Source organism: Hippopotamus amphibius, chromosome 13 (assembly GCF_030028045.1).
Source record: "Hippopotamus amphibius kiboko isolate mHipAmp2 chromosome 13, mHipAmp2.hap2, whole genome shotgun sequence".
NCBI lineage: Eukaryota > Metazoa > Chordata > Mammalia > Artiodactyla > Hippopotamidae > Hippopotamus > Hippopotamus amphibius.
This window is the reverse complement of record NC_080198.1, coordinates 39,455,715-39,471,502: the sequence shown is the minus strand read 5'-3', so window position 1 is coordinate 39,471,502 and position 15,788 is coordinate 39,455,715. Positions and strand designations below refer to the sequence as shown.

General features: G+C 40.9%; 1 protein-coding gene across 22 annotated transcripts in view; it reads right to left on the bottom strand.

Moving 5' to 3' along the window:
• MAP4 (microtubule associated protein 4) overlaps positions 1-15,788 on the bottom strand; it is a 170,900-nt gene that overhangs the window by 38,905 nt on the left and 116,207 nt on the right. For 13 of the 22 annotated variants that reach the window (XM_057705681.1, XM_057705696.1, XM_057705692.1 and 10 more), the window contains 5 exons: positions 14,559-14,672; positions 12,165-12,299; positions 7,657-8,730; positions 6,831-6,953; positions 1,523-4,858 (listed from right to left, as the gene is read on the bottom strand). In XM_057705681.1, coding sequence (XP_057561664.1) covers positions 1,523-4,858; positions 6,831-6,953; positions 7,657-8,730; positions 12,165-12,299; positions 14,559-14,672 — 4,782 coding nt within the window. The remainder of the gene's footprint in view (positions 1-1,522; positions 4,859-6,830; positions 6,954-7,656; positions 8,731-12,164; positions 12,300-14,558; positions 14,673-15,788) is intronic. The other 9 variants (XM_057705699.1, XM_057705702.1, XM_057705703.1 and 6 more) reach the window with 5 other exon arrangements.

Here is a 15,788-nt window from a genome sequence, read left to right as displayed (position 1 = left end):
GGTGTGATAGAATGTAGAGAAGATATTTTGTCCAAGATACATGACTCCCTCCTCAGCCACTCTATAAGGCTACTTCTAGCACATGTCTCTGAGGGTGGCCTGGCCAAGGCAGGAGCCCAAAAGTTCTATAGCACCTGCCTTGCTTACTCAAGAATCAGAACAAATCCCCTTTCTACATTTTTCAGTAACACTGAGCTAAAAGAGATGCCTAAGTTTCAGAAAACTTACATGTTATCCTTTAATTACCACTGAAACTAAAGAACTGATCTAGAAGCTAAAACTAATGAACTGGATAGAGAGCTGGGAATCTTAATGAAAGCTGGAAAGCACTTTACATACAACATCATTTTCTGCCTTGACAATGGGGTAGCTAATAGAAGGAAGATAAAAATGGAAAAGATCAGAATGTCTTATGCAAATAACTTTTAGCATTCTCTACTCACACAACACACGTTCCTTATGAGCTACAAATTCATGCACAGCACAAGCTTTACCCAAAACAATAAGTCCATACCATGCAGAACACCATCCCATGATGAAGCCTCTCCAAAAGCCTAACTGGCTACACCAAGGCCAACCAGTGGTTTTTCATTTCTGGAGTTAGTAGCTGCATCATGCAAGCTGGGACACAGTGATTAAGAAGTAGCATCATCTGTAGGCTGTGAACAACCTCGAAGGCCATGATTAGATGTATACTTTTCAGGGAAAAAACAAAATACAAAACTAAAATTCCGAAATCTTAAAGGAATCATCATCTTTTCAATCTCCTTTCAATTACTTGACAGATTAGAGACAAAAAGGGCAAAATTATGAGGAATCCTAAGTGGGCAAGTTTTATAGACTTGCCCATGGATATGGACTGTGTTTCATGGACACAGGCTATGCCCAAACTCTAACCCCTGCAAAACTCTGGGCCAATGACTGTAAGCAACAAACTGGTAAGAGATACAGCTGCATCACTGAGATCATTTCCCACTACTAGAAACACAAATAGAGTCTGTGCCTACCAATCTGGTTGGAGGCTACCATAAGGGACTGGCCATTTTCATTTAATCCAAAAGCAATTTGGATATTTAGTCCCACCAGCACAAGTTACATATGTATATACTGAAAGATTAAAAAAAAAAAAACCCACACACACAACTGGACATGAAATGATTAAAATTTGGCTGTAAACTTTACACATAGGAGGCACACTTTTTTTTTTAAAGTTAAGAATATTGTGGATGGTGATAGGCTTTCTGCTAAACAATTTATTGTTTGAAATTCAACTTCCCCTGAAAGTCAAGGTTCAGTGCTGGGTAAAAAGGCATGCAACCAAGTCACCAGCCTCCCAAGCTGGACACAAGGCATGCCTTGGCTGCAGAAAACACATAATTAGCAATTACAGGTCTTCATGCCAACAAACCAATGGTTAACAAGGATGATTAGAGTCTGGATGGAACCAAAGCACAAGCTCTTTGCCTTTCTGGTGCTGACCAAAAGCCATAAGCACACACACTTCCCCACGGCAGGTTCATACCACTGGACTTGAGCTGCTTGGATCGCTCTCGTTCCTGGACTGCAGACTTCGGAAGAAGTGGAGTGAGTCCTCGGGACTTCGTGGGTCTCATGTAGCCTTTCATGGGTTCTACCGTTCTGCTTTTATCTTCCTTCTTCCCTTCTCCCAATGCCTTTGGTTCAGGTTTTTCTGTCATTTTCTCAGGTGCCTCCAAGATCTTGTCTTTGGGTTCTGGGAGTTGCGGCGCCTCAGAAGCAGTCACTACTAACTCATCTACCACCCTTGAAGGAGTCACTTCAACTTCGCCATCTAAGACATCTGACTGGAGTCCTGATGGTGCCATTTCTCTGATTTCAGAATCCAGACTGATTTCTTCCAATTTAGCCTTTCTACTTTCTAGAGGCAAAAGAGTCATATCTATCTTCTTATTCAAACTATCTGGGCCCTTGGAATCTCTATTTTCAGCACTTTCGTCCTCACAGAAACTGGGCTTTTGTGCTTTGTCTCCCAGTAGGTCAGGAATTGGAACTGGAGCAGAACCTTCCTCAGACTCTTTCTTTTTGTTTACTGGACATGTTGGAAAATTACTCCTATCTGCACATGCTTCTAGGACTCTGACCCCACCTGCCAGGCTCTGGTCTTCTGTGGGCACCGCAGAAAGAAGGCATGCCCCTGCTGGCTCTGTGGTTTTCTCTCCTGAGTGCTTTGATGCACCACTGGGCACTGACTCAGATTCTCCTATCACATGCCCTCCTTCTATCCCTGCTTTGTTTTTCTTGGGACCAGCAAGCTCATCTTTATTCTGAAGACAGTTACCTCCATGATTGTTAACTGTTTCTATGGCTGCTGTCAAAGTTGGGGCAACTCCTCCTGTGCTTGTAGAGGGCATAACAGCAGAGGGAGCCTTGGGTCTTTCTTCATCTGGAACTCCATCTTTGCTGCAATTATCTACCTCTAATGATTTGGAAATCTGGGCTGGAGTTGTCTCTTGCCCACTTTCTGCCAAGGTGTCTGGAAATGAATCACTTTCCTTTACTATGTGAGAAGGAGAAGTGGGCAGTTTTTCACAGGCTGCTGATTCCTGAGCCTCTAGGGAAACTGACTTATTCATCAACCCTGGTGCTGCTCTGGGGCAGGTAAATGTAATATTTCTATTTTCATCCACATAGCCCATTCCTTCAATTCTGTGGTCCTCTATGGTTTCCATGGGAACATATATTTTTGTTGCATCTATCTTATCCTCCAGAATGTGCTTCTCAGGGAAACTATTTTTAACCTTTCTGCTTTTTCCATCATTACTTTTATTTGGTTCGTCAGCAACTGCAGTATGTCCCTCGGCCACATCTGTCTTATTCTCCTCAGACAGTACTAAAGGAACAAATCCTGCCCCCTGGATTTGGTCTTGACGGCTCACACCTGTCACCTTGGTAGCTGGTTCAGTAACAGCAGAGTCCTTGCCTGTGTTTGTTTTGTTCCCACCAAGAGACCCAAGCTCAACAGAATTAGCTTCAACATTTCTATCCTGTTGCTCAACTATTTTCACTGTGGGTGTGTCTGACGTACATGAGAACGAAGGGTCATGATTTCTGGGGAAAGTGAGTTCTAATTCCTTGTTTTTTTGGGGGGTACTACGAATATCCCCATCCTTTCCTACAAAAGGTGGGTTGAGGATTTCCTCCGTCCTCTCCAGTCTAGCAGGCTGTGTGGAATAATTACTTTTGAACTTTTTGTTTTTGCCTTCAGTGCCTCTTTTTTTAGGCTTTTCAGAAATCCAGGGGGCTGCCTCATGATCCATCCAAGGACACTTCTCCTCCTTGCTCTGGTTGCTCACACCCATGTCTATGGCTACAGCTCCTCTTTCTGTTCTAGCACCAGAAGTCTGAATCACGCCTGACCCATTTCCCAAAGGAATCAACGTCTGCAAGGTGCCTGCCACCCTAGGGTCAGTCATCTCCTTAGGCTCGCCCATCACCACTGCCTCAGTGAGCTCAGCCACGGTCCCTGGCCATTTTGAAGAATCCAGCCCCAGCTCCTCATTTTTATCCATTCTTTCTGTTTTAGGGGCTGGCTCACTTGACACAAGAACAGCTCTGCTGGCCTTCGGGCTGTCTGCAAGGGATGGCAGCTCAGACCTTGCTCTCACCTTCCCAGAACTTGTTCTCACCTTCCCAGAGCTTCCCCTTCCCTTCCTACTTTTACCATCACCTGCCATTCTCTTAAATGGTTCATTCCCTAGTCCAGGAACCTGAGCTAACACCGTGTCCTGCAACTGCTCAGAAGCAAAGATGCTGTTCTCATGTCTTTGCTTGGGAATACTTTCCTTTTTTAGTTCTTTAACTTCTTCAGCTCCCTCAGAAAACTCTTTCTGTTTGTCATTCTGTAGAGTAGTCACTTTACTTTCCTCATTCCCTTCTTTTAGACTACTTACTAATGGATTACCTGCTGTCAAAGTTGGTATAGAATTAGGCAGTTCTTTTGCTGCTTTGGGTTTTGCAACTCCACCCACAGTCTCTTGGTCCAAGACAGGAGAGCAACCCTCTCTGGGTCTGATCTCCAAAAGAAGTTCTACTTCGTGTGCAGAAACTTCTGTCAGGGGTCCTTTCAGATTGAGGGAGCCTACTGTCTGGCTTTTATCCACAGGAGTCTTGAGGTGGGGTGCAGGCTGTGGTTTGCACTCATCTTGCTGCAGTAACTTCTTGTCTTGGCTCTGCGGTGCTAACTTGTTACCTTTCACCTCAGCCTCTACTCTCAGTTTGGGCTGAGAATTTATTGCAGTCTTCGGGGGTTCTTCCAAAGGACACGAAGGAATGCTGAGACTCTCTGAGACAAAGTTCTCAGCTACCAGTTCAGCTGCTCTGGAGTCAATTTCACACCCCCTTTTCAAGTTTTCTCTGGATACCAGTCCATGTTCTGTGCCCACAGTGGTGGGCTGGCTGGGGGGAACACCTGACTTTTGTGGGTCTGCGGCAAAGGGATGACCTTTAGGCTCATCTGCGCTGTCATCGTCCCAAGGTACCCCAGCCCGGGCTTGGGAATATCTCTTTTGCTTTGGTTTCTTCTTTTTTTTCTTCACCATCATTGGTGTGCTTTCTATATCCCAGGACTCCCTGCCAAGACCCCTCTGGAGTTCAAGGAAGTCACCATGAATAGTTTTCCTCTGGTTCCCAGGCTCACCACAGGAAGACGAACCAGAAACCCAACCCAACTCAGACAGAGGGCAGGGGCCCAGCCCAGGATCAAGAGTCTTCCGTGGAGAAGAGCCTCCCAGCAGCTCAGGAGGGACCCTGGCCGGCCTGGGCCGGGTGGACCTGCGGTCACTGGGTCTGCACGCTTGTTTGGCTTGTGTGGGAGGGATACCTGCAATACATGAAGTTGGCTAAAATTCCAAACAGAAAACCCCTTGTTATCGTTTCTTTTAAAAAAGTCCATTTAGTGACTCATTTAAGTAGTTGATTTTCACCAACCCACATACTGATTCATTTAGGAAAACAGTTTTTTCCAAAACATTTTTCACTCTTAAGGGGGATTAGTAAATATTAAACAAAGATCAAAGACCATCATCTCAGGTGAAGATTTTTTTTTCCAAAACGTATTTACAAAATATTTGAAACCTAATAAAAGAAATTCAGAGATCTTCGAATCTGTTTAATAAGCACTTACTGCCTATAAATCTCATCTGATACTTATATTTGTTATTATTTTTAATAGGTACATAATTCCCAGGATAGTAACATGATGGTAAGCTCTTCTTTTTGGTGACATTGATTAATTAATTGAATGAAATATATAATTTTTACGATTCTAAGAGTTTGTCACCAATATTATACTAATTACTTATCAATATTATACCAATTACTTGGGAAACAAATCAGAAGGGCAGAATTACACTATTTTAAAAAAGAAAGAAAATAAGAAAAGATACTGAAATTAGTATTTTGGCCAGAGAAAAAGTCATATTATTTTAGAACCAGAGCCTCCTACTTTGAAAGACAAGTGTGTTAGATTTCAACGTTCTGTTGTTAAAGGCAAAGACAGACATATGTACGTAATGCCAAATAGGGTAATGAATTAAAACAATTAGGATGAGCACCCTTGGAAAAGTTTCAGGAAGTCAGCTAGTCCAACCTCCTGCCTCTAAATCAATAAATGCAGTATGGATCCAAGATCCTGGAAAGAGACCCAGTGAGTGCAGGTCTAGGACAGCTCTTGCCAAGTCTGATGCAATAAATGACTTCAAAGGATATTAAGAGACTTAAATTGTGACTATTGTCCTTGTCTTTATCCCTCCAATGTCCTCCAAATCCTACCCTCTACTTAATACCTCAGGCCAATTATTGTTTTTCTTGAAAAATTGCTAGGCTTTATCAACCCACAGCATTTATAACATTTAACTTGGCAATGAATCAGCAGCTATTTGGTGCCATCTTTAATGCTGTTTAATTCCATTACTAGATAAATCTTTAGTTTCAGAGTTCATGCCTGGGAACTTCTCTCACCATCCAGGCTATAAAAGGACCGGATCCAGGCTTAAATATCTGTGTGACTTAGCATGGTGTATACACACTAAGGACTTGAGAAATCTTTAATGATATGTTGAGTCACTAAAACTACATTTTAAAAATCATTTATTTATTTAGCTCCTACTTGGTGCTAGACAGTGTTCAAAGCAGTAGAGATTCCAAGTGAAGTAAGTCTTGGTCCCTGCCCTCGAGTTCATGTTCTAACCACAGTAACAGGAAAGCAGGCAGAGAATCACTAAGTTGATAATCACGTGCACATGCTTCTGGCTTAGCATCAAAAACGTGTAAAGCTCACTGAATAACTGAAAAGTTAGAAAGTATTTTAGGCTCGCTTAATGTATACAGGAATTATCTGGGAAACTTGTTAAAATGCATATTATGACTGAAGGCCTGAGGAGGAGCCTGAGATCCCGTATTTCTAACAAGCTCCCAGGCAACGGCTGATGCTGTTGGCCTATGGAGCACACTGTAACTAGTAAGCGTCTACAGAACATTTGACCAATACATTCATCTTAGAACTGAGTTAACTGAGATATAGGGAAGTTAAATAACCTGCCTGAGGCCACACAGGATAGAATAGTAAACATCTGTTCTGGATGAGACGTCCTAGGTTGATGTAGTGATAATTTTTAAATATGTAACAAGCTGACTTTCTGCCTAAACAACAAAAAATCTGTTTAAGAAAGAGAGCTGACTTTGTAAACAGTACTGCTGATTACCACCTTATAACTAGGAACAACATCTTCCACCACCTCCCCATCTTTCCCGGTTTAAGTGGTTTCAAAGAAGCCACTTTGTTCCTGACTTACCTGAGGTCTCTGAAGGAAGTTCAGAAGGTTGACTATTAAATGGTTTCTTTTGCTCTAGTACCTCTAACACAGAATCCTCATCTGTTGGCAAGTTGTGCTTTTGGCCCATGGCTGTGATTGCTTCTAAAGGTAAAAGTAAAAACCACACAGGTTTCAGAGAAGCACTGTTTCAGCTACTCCTCCACCTTTCAGAAATTGGAAACGGGAACAGTTTTTGAGAAATGCTCCTATGAGGGCAGGAAAGAAATGGAGTGGTAGTTGGAGGGGGGAGGGAAGGGGGAGTTGCGGGGATTGTTCATTTTTTTTAGGAAGGGAAAAATAACAAATGTTTTTATGTTGGTGGGAATGATCCAATGTAAAGGGGGATAAATCGGTGAGAGGCAGGAAAAGAGAGAATGGCCAGGGCAATGTACATAAGTAGGCAAGAGAAGACGGGATCTAGTGCAAGACAAAGATGCAGCCCTCATGAATAGGAGCAGGGACCACTTGCTGATGGCAACAGGAAGAAAGGCAGAGTCTATGGATAAAGATACAAGTAGTTACGTAGACAAGCGAGTAGAAGTTTGTGAATATTTTCTTTTCTTGCTTCAATTATCTATAAGAAAAACAGGAAGATGAGCAGAGAACAAGGTTGGAGAAGGTACTGGCGGCTGGAAGAGGGTGAAGGTGAGAAAGAACTGTCTAGGGGGGCAGGAATGTGTACAGACTTGCAAAGTACAGCGTGTCTGTCTTTAATTTTACCTGGCATGACATTTGTCCCTTACCCTTCTGGAGCCTACACCCTGGTAGACAGAAATGCTGCGTAAGCGTAAGCGTAAGCCCATACCTGGTGAAACCACAAGAGGAGGTGCAGCTAGCTGGCCCTCATCCTGGAGAGAGTCTAATTGGGAATCCTCACTTGTTTCTTCTAGTGTCAGCGCAGTTTCCACGTCCTTAATAGGAACTGGTGCCACCTCTGCTTCTGAGGATGGTGCAATATCCTTGGCTGGAGCCACATTGTTGCCGAGGGTCACCTCCGTTCCAGAGGGCAGAGCAATATCCTTAGCCAGGGCTACCTCTGTCTCTGGGGGCAGGGCCACGTTCTTGCCCAGGGCCATCTCTGTTTCTGGAGGTGAAACCACGTCCTTGACCAGGGCCACCTCTATTTCTTGAGGTGGAGCCACGTCCTTGCCCAGGGTCATCTCTATTTCTGGGGGTGGAGCCACATCCTTGACTGGGGTGCCTTCTGTTTCTGGAGCTGCAGTCATGTCCTTGCCTAGGGCCACCTCTGTTTCTGAGGGTAGTGGCACATCCCCAGTCAAGGCCACCTGTGTTTCTGAGGCTAGGGCTATCTCCCTGGCTGCGGATATTTCTGGGGATGACACAACGTCCTCATCCAGTGGCGCCTCTATTTCTGAAAGTGATGCTATACCCCTGGCTGGGGCCATCTCTCGGTCTGTAGGTGGTACCATGTCCTCAGCTGGGGCCAAATCCATTTTTACAGGCAGTGTCCTCTCTGTTTCTTCAAATAGTATTATGTCCTTGGCTGGGGCTACCTCTGTTTCTGTGGGCAGTACCATGTCCTTGGCCAAAGACACATCTGTTTCTACGGGCAATACAACACCCTTAACTAGTGCTGCCTCTGTTTCTAGGGGTAGTACCACGTCCTTGAGTAAGGCCACATCTGGTTCATTGGATGACTCCATGTCCTTGGCCAGTGCCACATCTGGTTTGGTAGGTGGTTCCATTTCTTTAGTCAATGCCAGCTCTGTTTCTGTGGCTGGCGCCACATCCTTGGCTGGGACCATTCCTGATTCTTGAGATGGTGCCATGTCAGCAGCCTTCAGTCCCATCAGCGTTTCCAGTGCTTCTGTTGGTGCTCTCTCTTCCGCTGATGCCACTTTGACCTCCTCAGCCGGCTCTAAGGGAAAGAAGTTGGACATTTAGGATCCACCATTGTCTGCTTGTAGCTCTTCATTCAAGACTTACTTTCTTAGAGCATGAGAGTATCTGCCTTTTGTGACCATAACATCCTAAACATAACTAAACAGCTGTCCACTTAATGCATCTGTGCCTACTCTTTGACAGTCCCAATACTTAGAAGAATAGAATACTGGCAGAACAAATAGTGGAAGAGGAAAGGCAAAGGAGAAAAAAAAACACAGGTCTGAAAAAACAACACAGGTACACAGGTAGTGTCAGAAAGGGAACCTGTGGGACATCAAGGAAACCCCCCAGAGTTCTAAATCTGCACTGACGTATAGAGGCATTGTCTTTGCCCACTGGCCCTAAGTGTTGTATTTCAACTACAAAACTTAATTCCTTCAGCTATGAAATCAGTAATTTAAGTTTAAAAACATCTGTGACATTCCCCCCCAGCTTTCATTCACTTCCCTAACTCATGGAGTGATTCCTCTCAAAAGATCTTTTTGCCTGCCTGCTAGCTTATGCCCTGGGCTTCCATTTTTGGTAGGTTCCGAACTGTGCCCCACAGTCTTAGACTGAGATGGCGGGCATAAGCTGCCCTAGGAGCCACAGTTACAAGAGCTTAAATCAGATCGGAGGCTTTGTTTGTCCCTTTGGGCTTTTCACTCTTGATTTGTTCTGTGCGGACAGGTTACAAGCTAGCCTGTGTGTACACTGTGTTGCCCCAGAAAAGGCCTTTGCCTGGGAAAACTAAAAAAATCAAAACCACAAAACAACCTCAACTGTTTATTTTTATATAATAATTTATTTAAAAATGAACAAAATGGTTATTCTTAGAATCCAAAGATAATCTTAAAATAATCCTACTCTTTGGAAGTATTATGTGTACTCAAATTTTCATGTAAGTTTGAGGATGCTGTGAGGCCATTTAAATTGTTTTTAAAACTGCTTGGTCCTTACATGAAGAAAAAAAACATGTCATGACTTTGTGTCATTATTTGCGGTGCTAAGGATTGATGTTGAAGGTTTATTCAGTCTACAGTCAGGTGATACTAAATTTTATTTTGGGATGTTGTCATTTTAGGAAGATTTAAAGTTGAGGTAAAATACTCGTATTTAGCAGGCAAAATAGCAAACCCTCCTTATTCATGTAAAATTTTGAACACTGATATCCTCTACATTTTCTTTAATTATTGGTCAGAGTCAGGCCAGATTATTCCATTCTAAATGAAAATTAAGCACTTTGGCCATTTGTTTTCTCAACAAATGCTAATCAAGTGAAAGAATAAGTTTGACTAATACTAGTCTATGTATCGAATGCTTATGCTGTTTTATACATTTTGTGAGAAATTTCTGTTAATACCACAATTAGGGAAATAAAGATTTAGTAAATTCTTAACCTTTCCATTTCTAATTTCTTAAAATAGATTTAAAAACCTAACACTTATTTGCTTTTTTACTTGGATTCTTTATTGTTCTCTTTAAAATACTTTCTTTAAAAAGGTATAGTTTAAGACTAAGCTCACCAACAACTGTTAATGTGTGAATATAGTCAGTGAGTTTACAAAAAAGAAATGTTTAGTTATTCATACAAGATCAGTAAGGACTTGCAGTTTAAATTTATACCTGTTAAACTTGTTTGGTTTATTCTTAAACAGTAAGTGCATTTTAAAAAGTTTCAAAACTTTTTATTCAGCAGAAGAAAATTTTTGTTACATATCTCTGACAGAAAATATTATTTTGTTTATAGGTGGTAGAGGAAAAAAAAGTTAGGTCACATGAAAAAACCTGACTTTCATGTTCAGTAACAGTGAGGTCTATGCTCAGTGAGTGAGTATAGAATTTATAACAAAATTTGTCCTCAATAAGGAATCTAAATAAAACTCAATCAGATTACTTGTACTTTTTGCAAAAGGCATTAGAAAAACTGAGAATTACAGAGGACTGAAATCTGATTTCAGCCAGGTAGTCTAGTTGTTCAGTGTCCAGTCACATTCTACAGTCCTTTGTGAACCGCTTTTTTCTGTTTAGAAGTCTTATTTGTGGAGAAGGGAGTTCACTTCAGTTTGTGTAAATACATATATATTTCCTCATGTAATATAAAGCCAACAGTTATTAGCAAAATTTTAGTTCTTTCAAGTTTAAATTATTCAACTGTTAGACATTACAGAAATATATTTAAGAGTTTATTATGAAGTTCCTCTACAACTTTTATTTATTTATTTATTTATTTATTTTTTGGCACACGGGCTTAGTTGCTCCGCGGCATGTGGGATCTTCCTGGAGCAGGGATCGAACCTGTGTCCCCTACATTGGCAGGCGGATTCTTAACCACTGCGCCACCTAGGAAGCCCTCCTCTACAACTTTTAACAGTGAGAGGGTTATTATGATTTTTTAAAAACCAAATAGCATGACAATGTCAATCTTCTACTACTTAAAATGTGTCTATATTCATGGTGTTTCCATTCAGTGCAGAGAATTATCATGGTAAGGACAAAAACTACTAGTGATTAATGGTTCACTTTTAGCTGACCACCAGAACACCACTTAAAATGGTCTCAGCGACTTTAGAAAAATATCTTGAAGGTTTATGATTGCATCAAATTGAGCCTGTGCCTGGTATCTAAATATCTGCTCTTACATTCTGCTTTACCCTTAGGGATTACCTTCTAAGGTTTGGTCACACCAGCAAACTGAAACAGATCTTAATGTAAATAAAGAATTTATACTAACATTACTCATCTGTGTAACAGTATTTTAGAAATTTCTGCCTTGTATGTCCACTAGTGGCAATACAGTGTTCAAAGCATTAATCCAGTCTTTCACGGGTGTGATTAGTTACAAATGTTTATGCTTCTGTTCACATACTTAGTATCAAGCTTTATTTGTGCAAGATAGTTAACCTGCTTATTTTTGGTTGTGAAAAATAAGCAAACCTCAGTTCTATATCCAGTGCTTATCTTTAGTTGATTCTTTTTCTTTCACCCTCCAAAACTTACTCACACGTTCCCCATTTCTATTAGTGGCAAAATCATTTGTTAAAATCTAACTGTAAGGAAGGTTCAGCTTCTGTTATCCTAAAGTTACTGTATCATACTGGGTAGTCATTCCCAAGGAACTAGCCTTTCTTTTCCTAAGTGTCTGTGTGTTCTAAAACTTCTACTGTGTTTATACAACTTAGAAAAGCTGTTACGTTATTCAGAATAGCAAGACTTTACTCAGGTACTTATGTTTGTTTTCTTGGTAGTTTTTGGTTTTTGTTCGATTTTTAATTTTTATGTTTAACAGTAGTAATTAAACCTATATTTTGTGATTGCTAAAAAAAAATCTATGACAGTTGTGAAAATTTTACCTATAATGTCTGATGATTTATATTGATTATTGATAATGCAACTATTAAGTGATAAACAGGAATTCTAACAACGTACCTGCTGCAGGCTGCAGAGGCTGTGTAATGTCCTCGGGGGAAATGAAGGATTCTGAATGTAGAGGATTTGGAGCTTCCACAGACCACCCCTGAGGAACAACAGCTGCAGGAGCAAATGTGTCACAGGGAAACATACCTAATATTAAAATACAAATACATTTTTGAAACTCAGTCAACATTGGGGAAAAAAGACATTTGATATTTAAAATCAGCTTTATATAGTGCCATAAAGACATACACCAAAAGGACCAATGAGAAACAAAACAAGAAAGTTTTAAAGTAAAAACTGCTGACATTCTTCAGGTTTTGGCTAGGCTGTCGCGCCATTGATAGATATTGATTGGCCACCTTCTACAATGTTTTACAAAGATTCAAAAATACCAAAGGATGAGCTCTCGCTCCAACATCACAACCGGTAGAACATAATGTACAGTAAGTGACTGTGAATCTTAATTTCCTCATCTGTACAATGAGATTAACACACCTCCCTTTCCAACATTAGAAGATAATTTTGTGAAAATGCTTTGTATATTATTAATAACTAGCCAGATGTAAAAGCATTATTATTATGCTGTCCTCTGCCAAACATAATATCACATGGGATTTAATATCACCTGGTCCTTGCCATCAAGATTATTACAATTTAGCTAGAGAGGAAAGACAGACATATACCAAATAAGGTAAACTGTGTAGTATGGACTAAATGCTGTAAGAGTTTAAAAACAACCATGAAGACCAGAATAGTCACAGAAGGCTTCAGAGGAGAAGCAAGAGCAGGAAGAGAGGAGAGAGGAGTCAGTTTCAAGGATGGAGAGACCACTGAGTAAAGAAAAGAATGAAGATGTCAACAGGACAAGAATATTTCTGGGATTATGAGATTAGTCTGATTCAAACAGATCTTATATACCAGAGAGAGAAAATGGGATTAGAACAAACAACAGAAGAAGGGTCCAGAAAACCAAAGAATTTAGAGAAAAAAAAAAGGGGGGGGGGGGTAGGGTGGAGCTGTCATAAGGTCTTAATCTTATGAAAATGAGATGATGAACACAGAACAGGGAGTCAGGGTAATCAGGTATAGTCAGCATTAATCTTAAAGGGGAGCAGGAAGTCTGTAGGCCACTGCTGAGGTGGTCTTGGTATGAAGTGATAGGGGCCTGCACTGAGGTAAAAAGCAGAGGGAGCATAAAGGAAGAGAAGAAAGATGCCGTGAAGAAAGAAGTCAATGCAACTGAGTGACTCCCTAGGTAGTGAGCTGAAAAAACAGGAGTCAAAGCCAAACTCAAATCAGGAGACTAGATGGATAGCATCTAAGTCAACTCATTTAACATCCTTCTTCCAAAAGATCATCAGGCCAAAGAAAAGCACAAATGAAACATATTACTACCACCTAGGACCTTTACAAATAAAAAATTACAAGCATCATTTGAAGTGGGACTTAGTGATGATGGGTACCGAAGGAAACCAGAACATGTCACCCCAAAACATGCCTCTTTGACTGAAGGCAATTAAGCAAAAAGCAAACCCAGAAAAAGCTCCTCCCTTTCTGCCTAAAGGCAGGATATAAATTTTCCTTTCACTGGCAAGAGATGCTTATCAGGCCAGAGAGGGCACCAAAGCAATCTGCAAACAAACCTGACTCCATTAGTTCCCTTCCATATATTTACCTTCCTGAAGGAGGACTCTTGGAAGTGTAAAACTGCTTTCCTTTACCCTGTCATTTCTCTGCAGATTTATTATTCTTTGTTAAGGGTGTTATACAAACTGAATTTCTAAGCTACTCCTTAAGTTACTTTCCTCCCATGTGATTTGATGTATGCTGCATATTAATAAACTATTTGTTTTTTTCTTATTAACCTATTTTTTTATTAGAGTCTCAACTGAACACCAAAGATGGGTAGAAGTAAAGTTTTGCCGGCCCTACGGTACCTTGGCCACATTCACGTTAAGTTACACAAAACCAGGAATGAGGAAACTACTAACTGATAACTAAGATCTGTTTAACGTTTAGTTTACTATGTACCAGAAACTATGTGAAGTACTTTTACATAATTTTATTTAATCAACACCACATCTTTAAGGTCAGAACTAGTGGTGGCCCTGTTTTATAAAGAAACCAAAGTTTAGGGAGGACATAACTTGAGCAAGGTCATGAGCTAATAAGATGTGGAGGCAGAACCTGGCCCTACCGTAATACAGGATTCAAGATTCCATGAGAGGAGGTGAGCACACCCTGAGCAGCCCAACTATGAATTCTCTGTGACTAATCCAGAAAGAGCCTTGTCAGAGCCAGAGCCCCTGAACATGACTTTGCCTAGTGGTTCACTTCAAAGGTGATGGGTAAAAGGGCAAATTAACTGATGGAGTTAAGAAATAAATTCAATTGGAGAAGTCATACCATAACTGTCTTTTAGGGGATCATTCTGTTCTGCAGATGCTGAAGCATTGGTTGTTCCACTGGGGAGAAAGAGCAAATCTTCCAGGCTGTCATCACGGTGCATCTTAAAGGGATCTAGAATAAAGAAGGAATTTAAAACTCATTCCCAGTGAACAGACTAGAAAGATTAGCATTCCTGATTATCCTCTGATGAATATTGATTAGTTACATGTGTGTTGTCAACAAGCGAGTTAAAATAAGTTGAGATAATATATGACTGAACGTGGTAGGGAATCAAATACTCACTAATTCATTTGTTACAAGTTAAAAATACATAATCTCATATTCTCTAATATTTGATTATCTAAATCAGACAGCCAACAAATACATAAAACTAAAACTACAACTAATGCCCAAGTTTGCAGGAGGTGAGAGTACAAATATAATTAAATTTTCAATATATATTTACAGAGCAGACATTCATTTTAGGTTTAAAAACAAAAACAGAACAAGTAAAAAAGACATTTTCACCTCCTGTGGACATCATGAAGAAAACTGCACTTCAAAAGCTGTCTGAATGAGACAAGGTGAACAGCTGCCACTTGGAGAGAATGAACTTTAGACTCAGGACTTGGCGTGAGTAAAGGCACTGAAAACATCAGGGAAACTCTGTACCTTCTTAAATGAAAAAAGAGCAAAGCCATTCAGGCCAAGCAAGAATTTTGCTCTATAAGGAGGCCATCTTGAAATGCAAGACACATCTGAATTACCTTGAAAGCTTATTAAAAAACAGACTGCTGGGCCCTAAGAATCTGCATTTCTAACTAGTTTCTCGGTTAATGCTAATTCCCTTAAGGCACTTCCACTGTCAGAGGCAGCTGCACTGAAGTCCAGGCTTTAAGAGAATGTTCATTCCTGTGGCTCTGAGGCAGCTGCCCCTCCCTCTTCTAGGAAGGGCTTTCAGGCTTAGGGGAGACCATGGCTCTGGAGAACATGGATGAGCAGAAGGCAAACTGAGAAAATTGTCGGGGCTAGAGAAGGCCCCAGCTGCTGCTTCAGAAGGGCAGAGGAGCTAGAATCTGGAGAGATTATAAATATTCATTCTCCCCAGTCTTACTTGGTTTGGGGTAGCTGCTGCTTGCTCTGCCTCTCACACTTGCACTGAAGGAAAACAGGACACTTATACCAGCAACGAGAATAACTGTTGTATGGTTCGCACATTAGGAGGGGAAGAATGCTAAATCACATGTA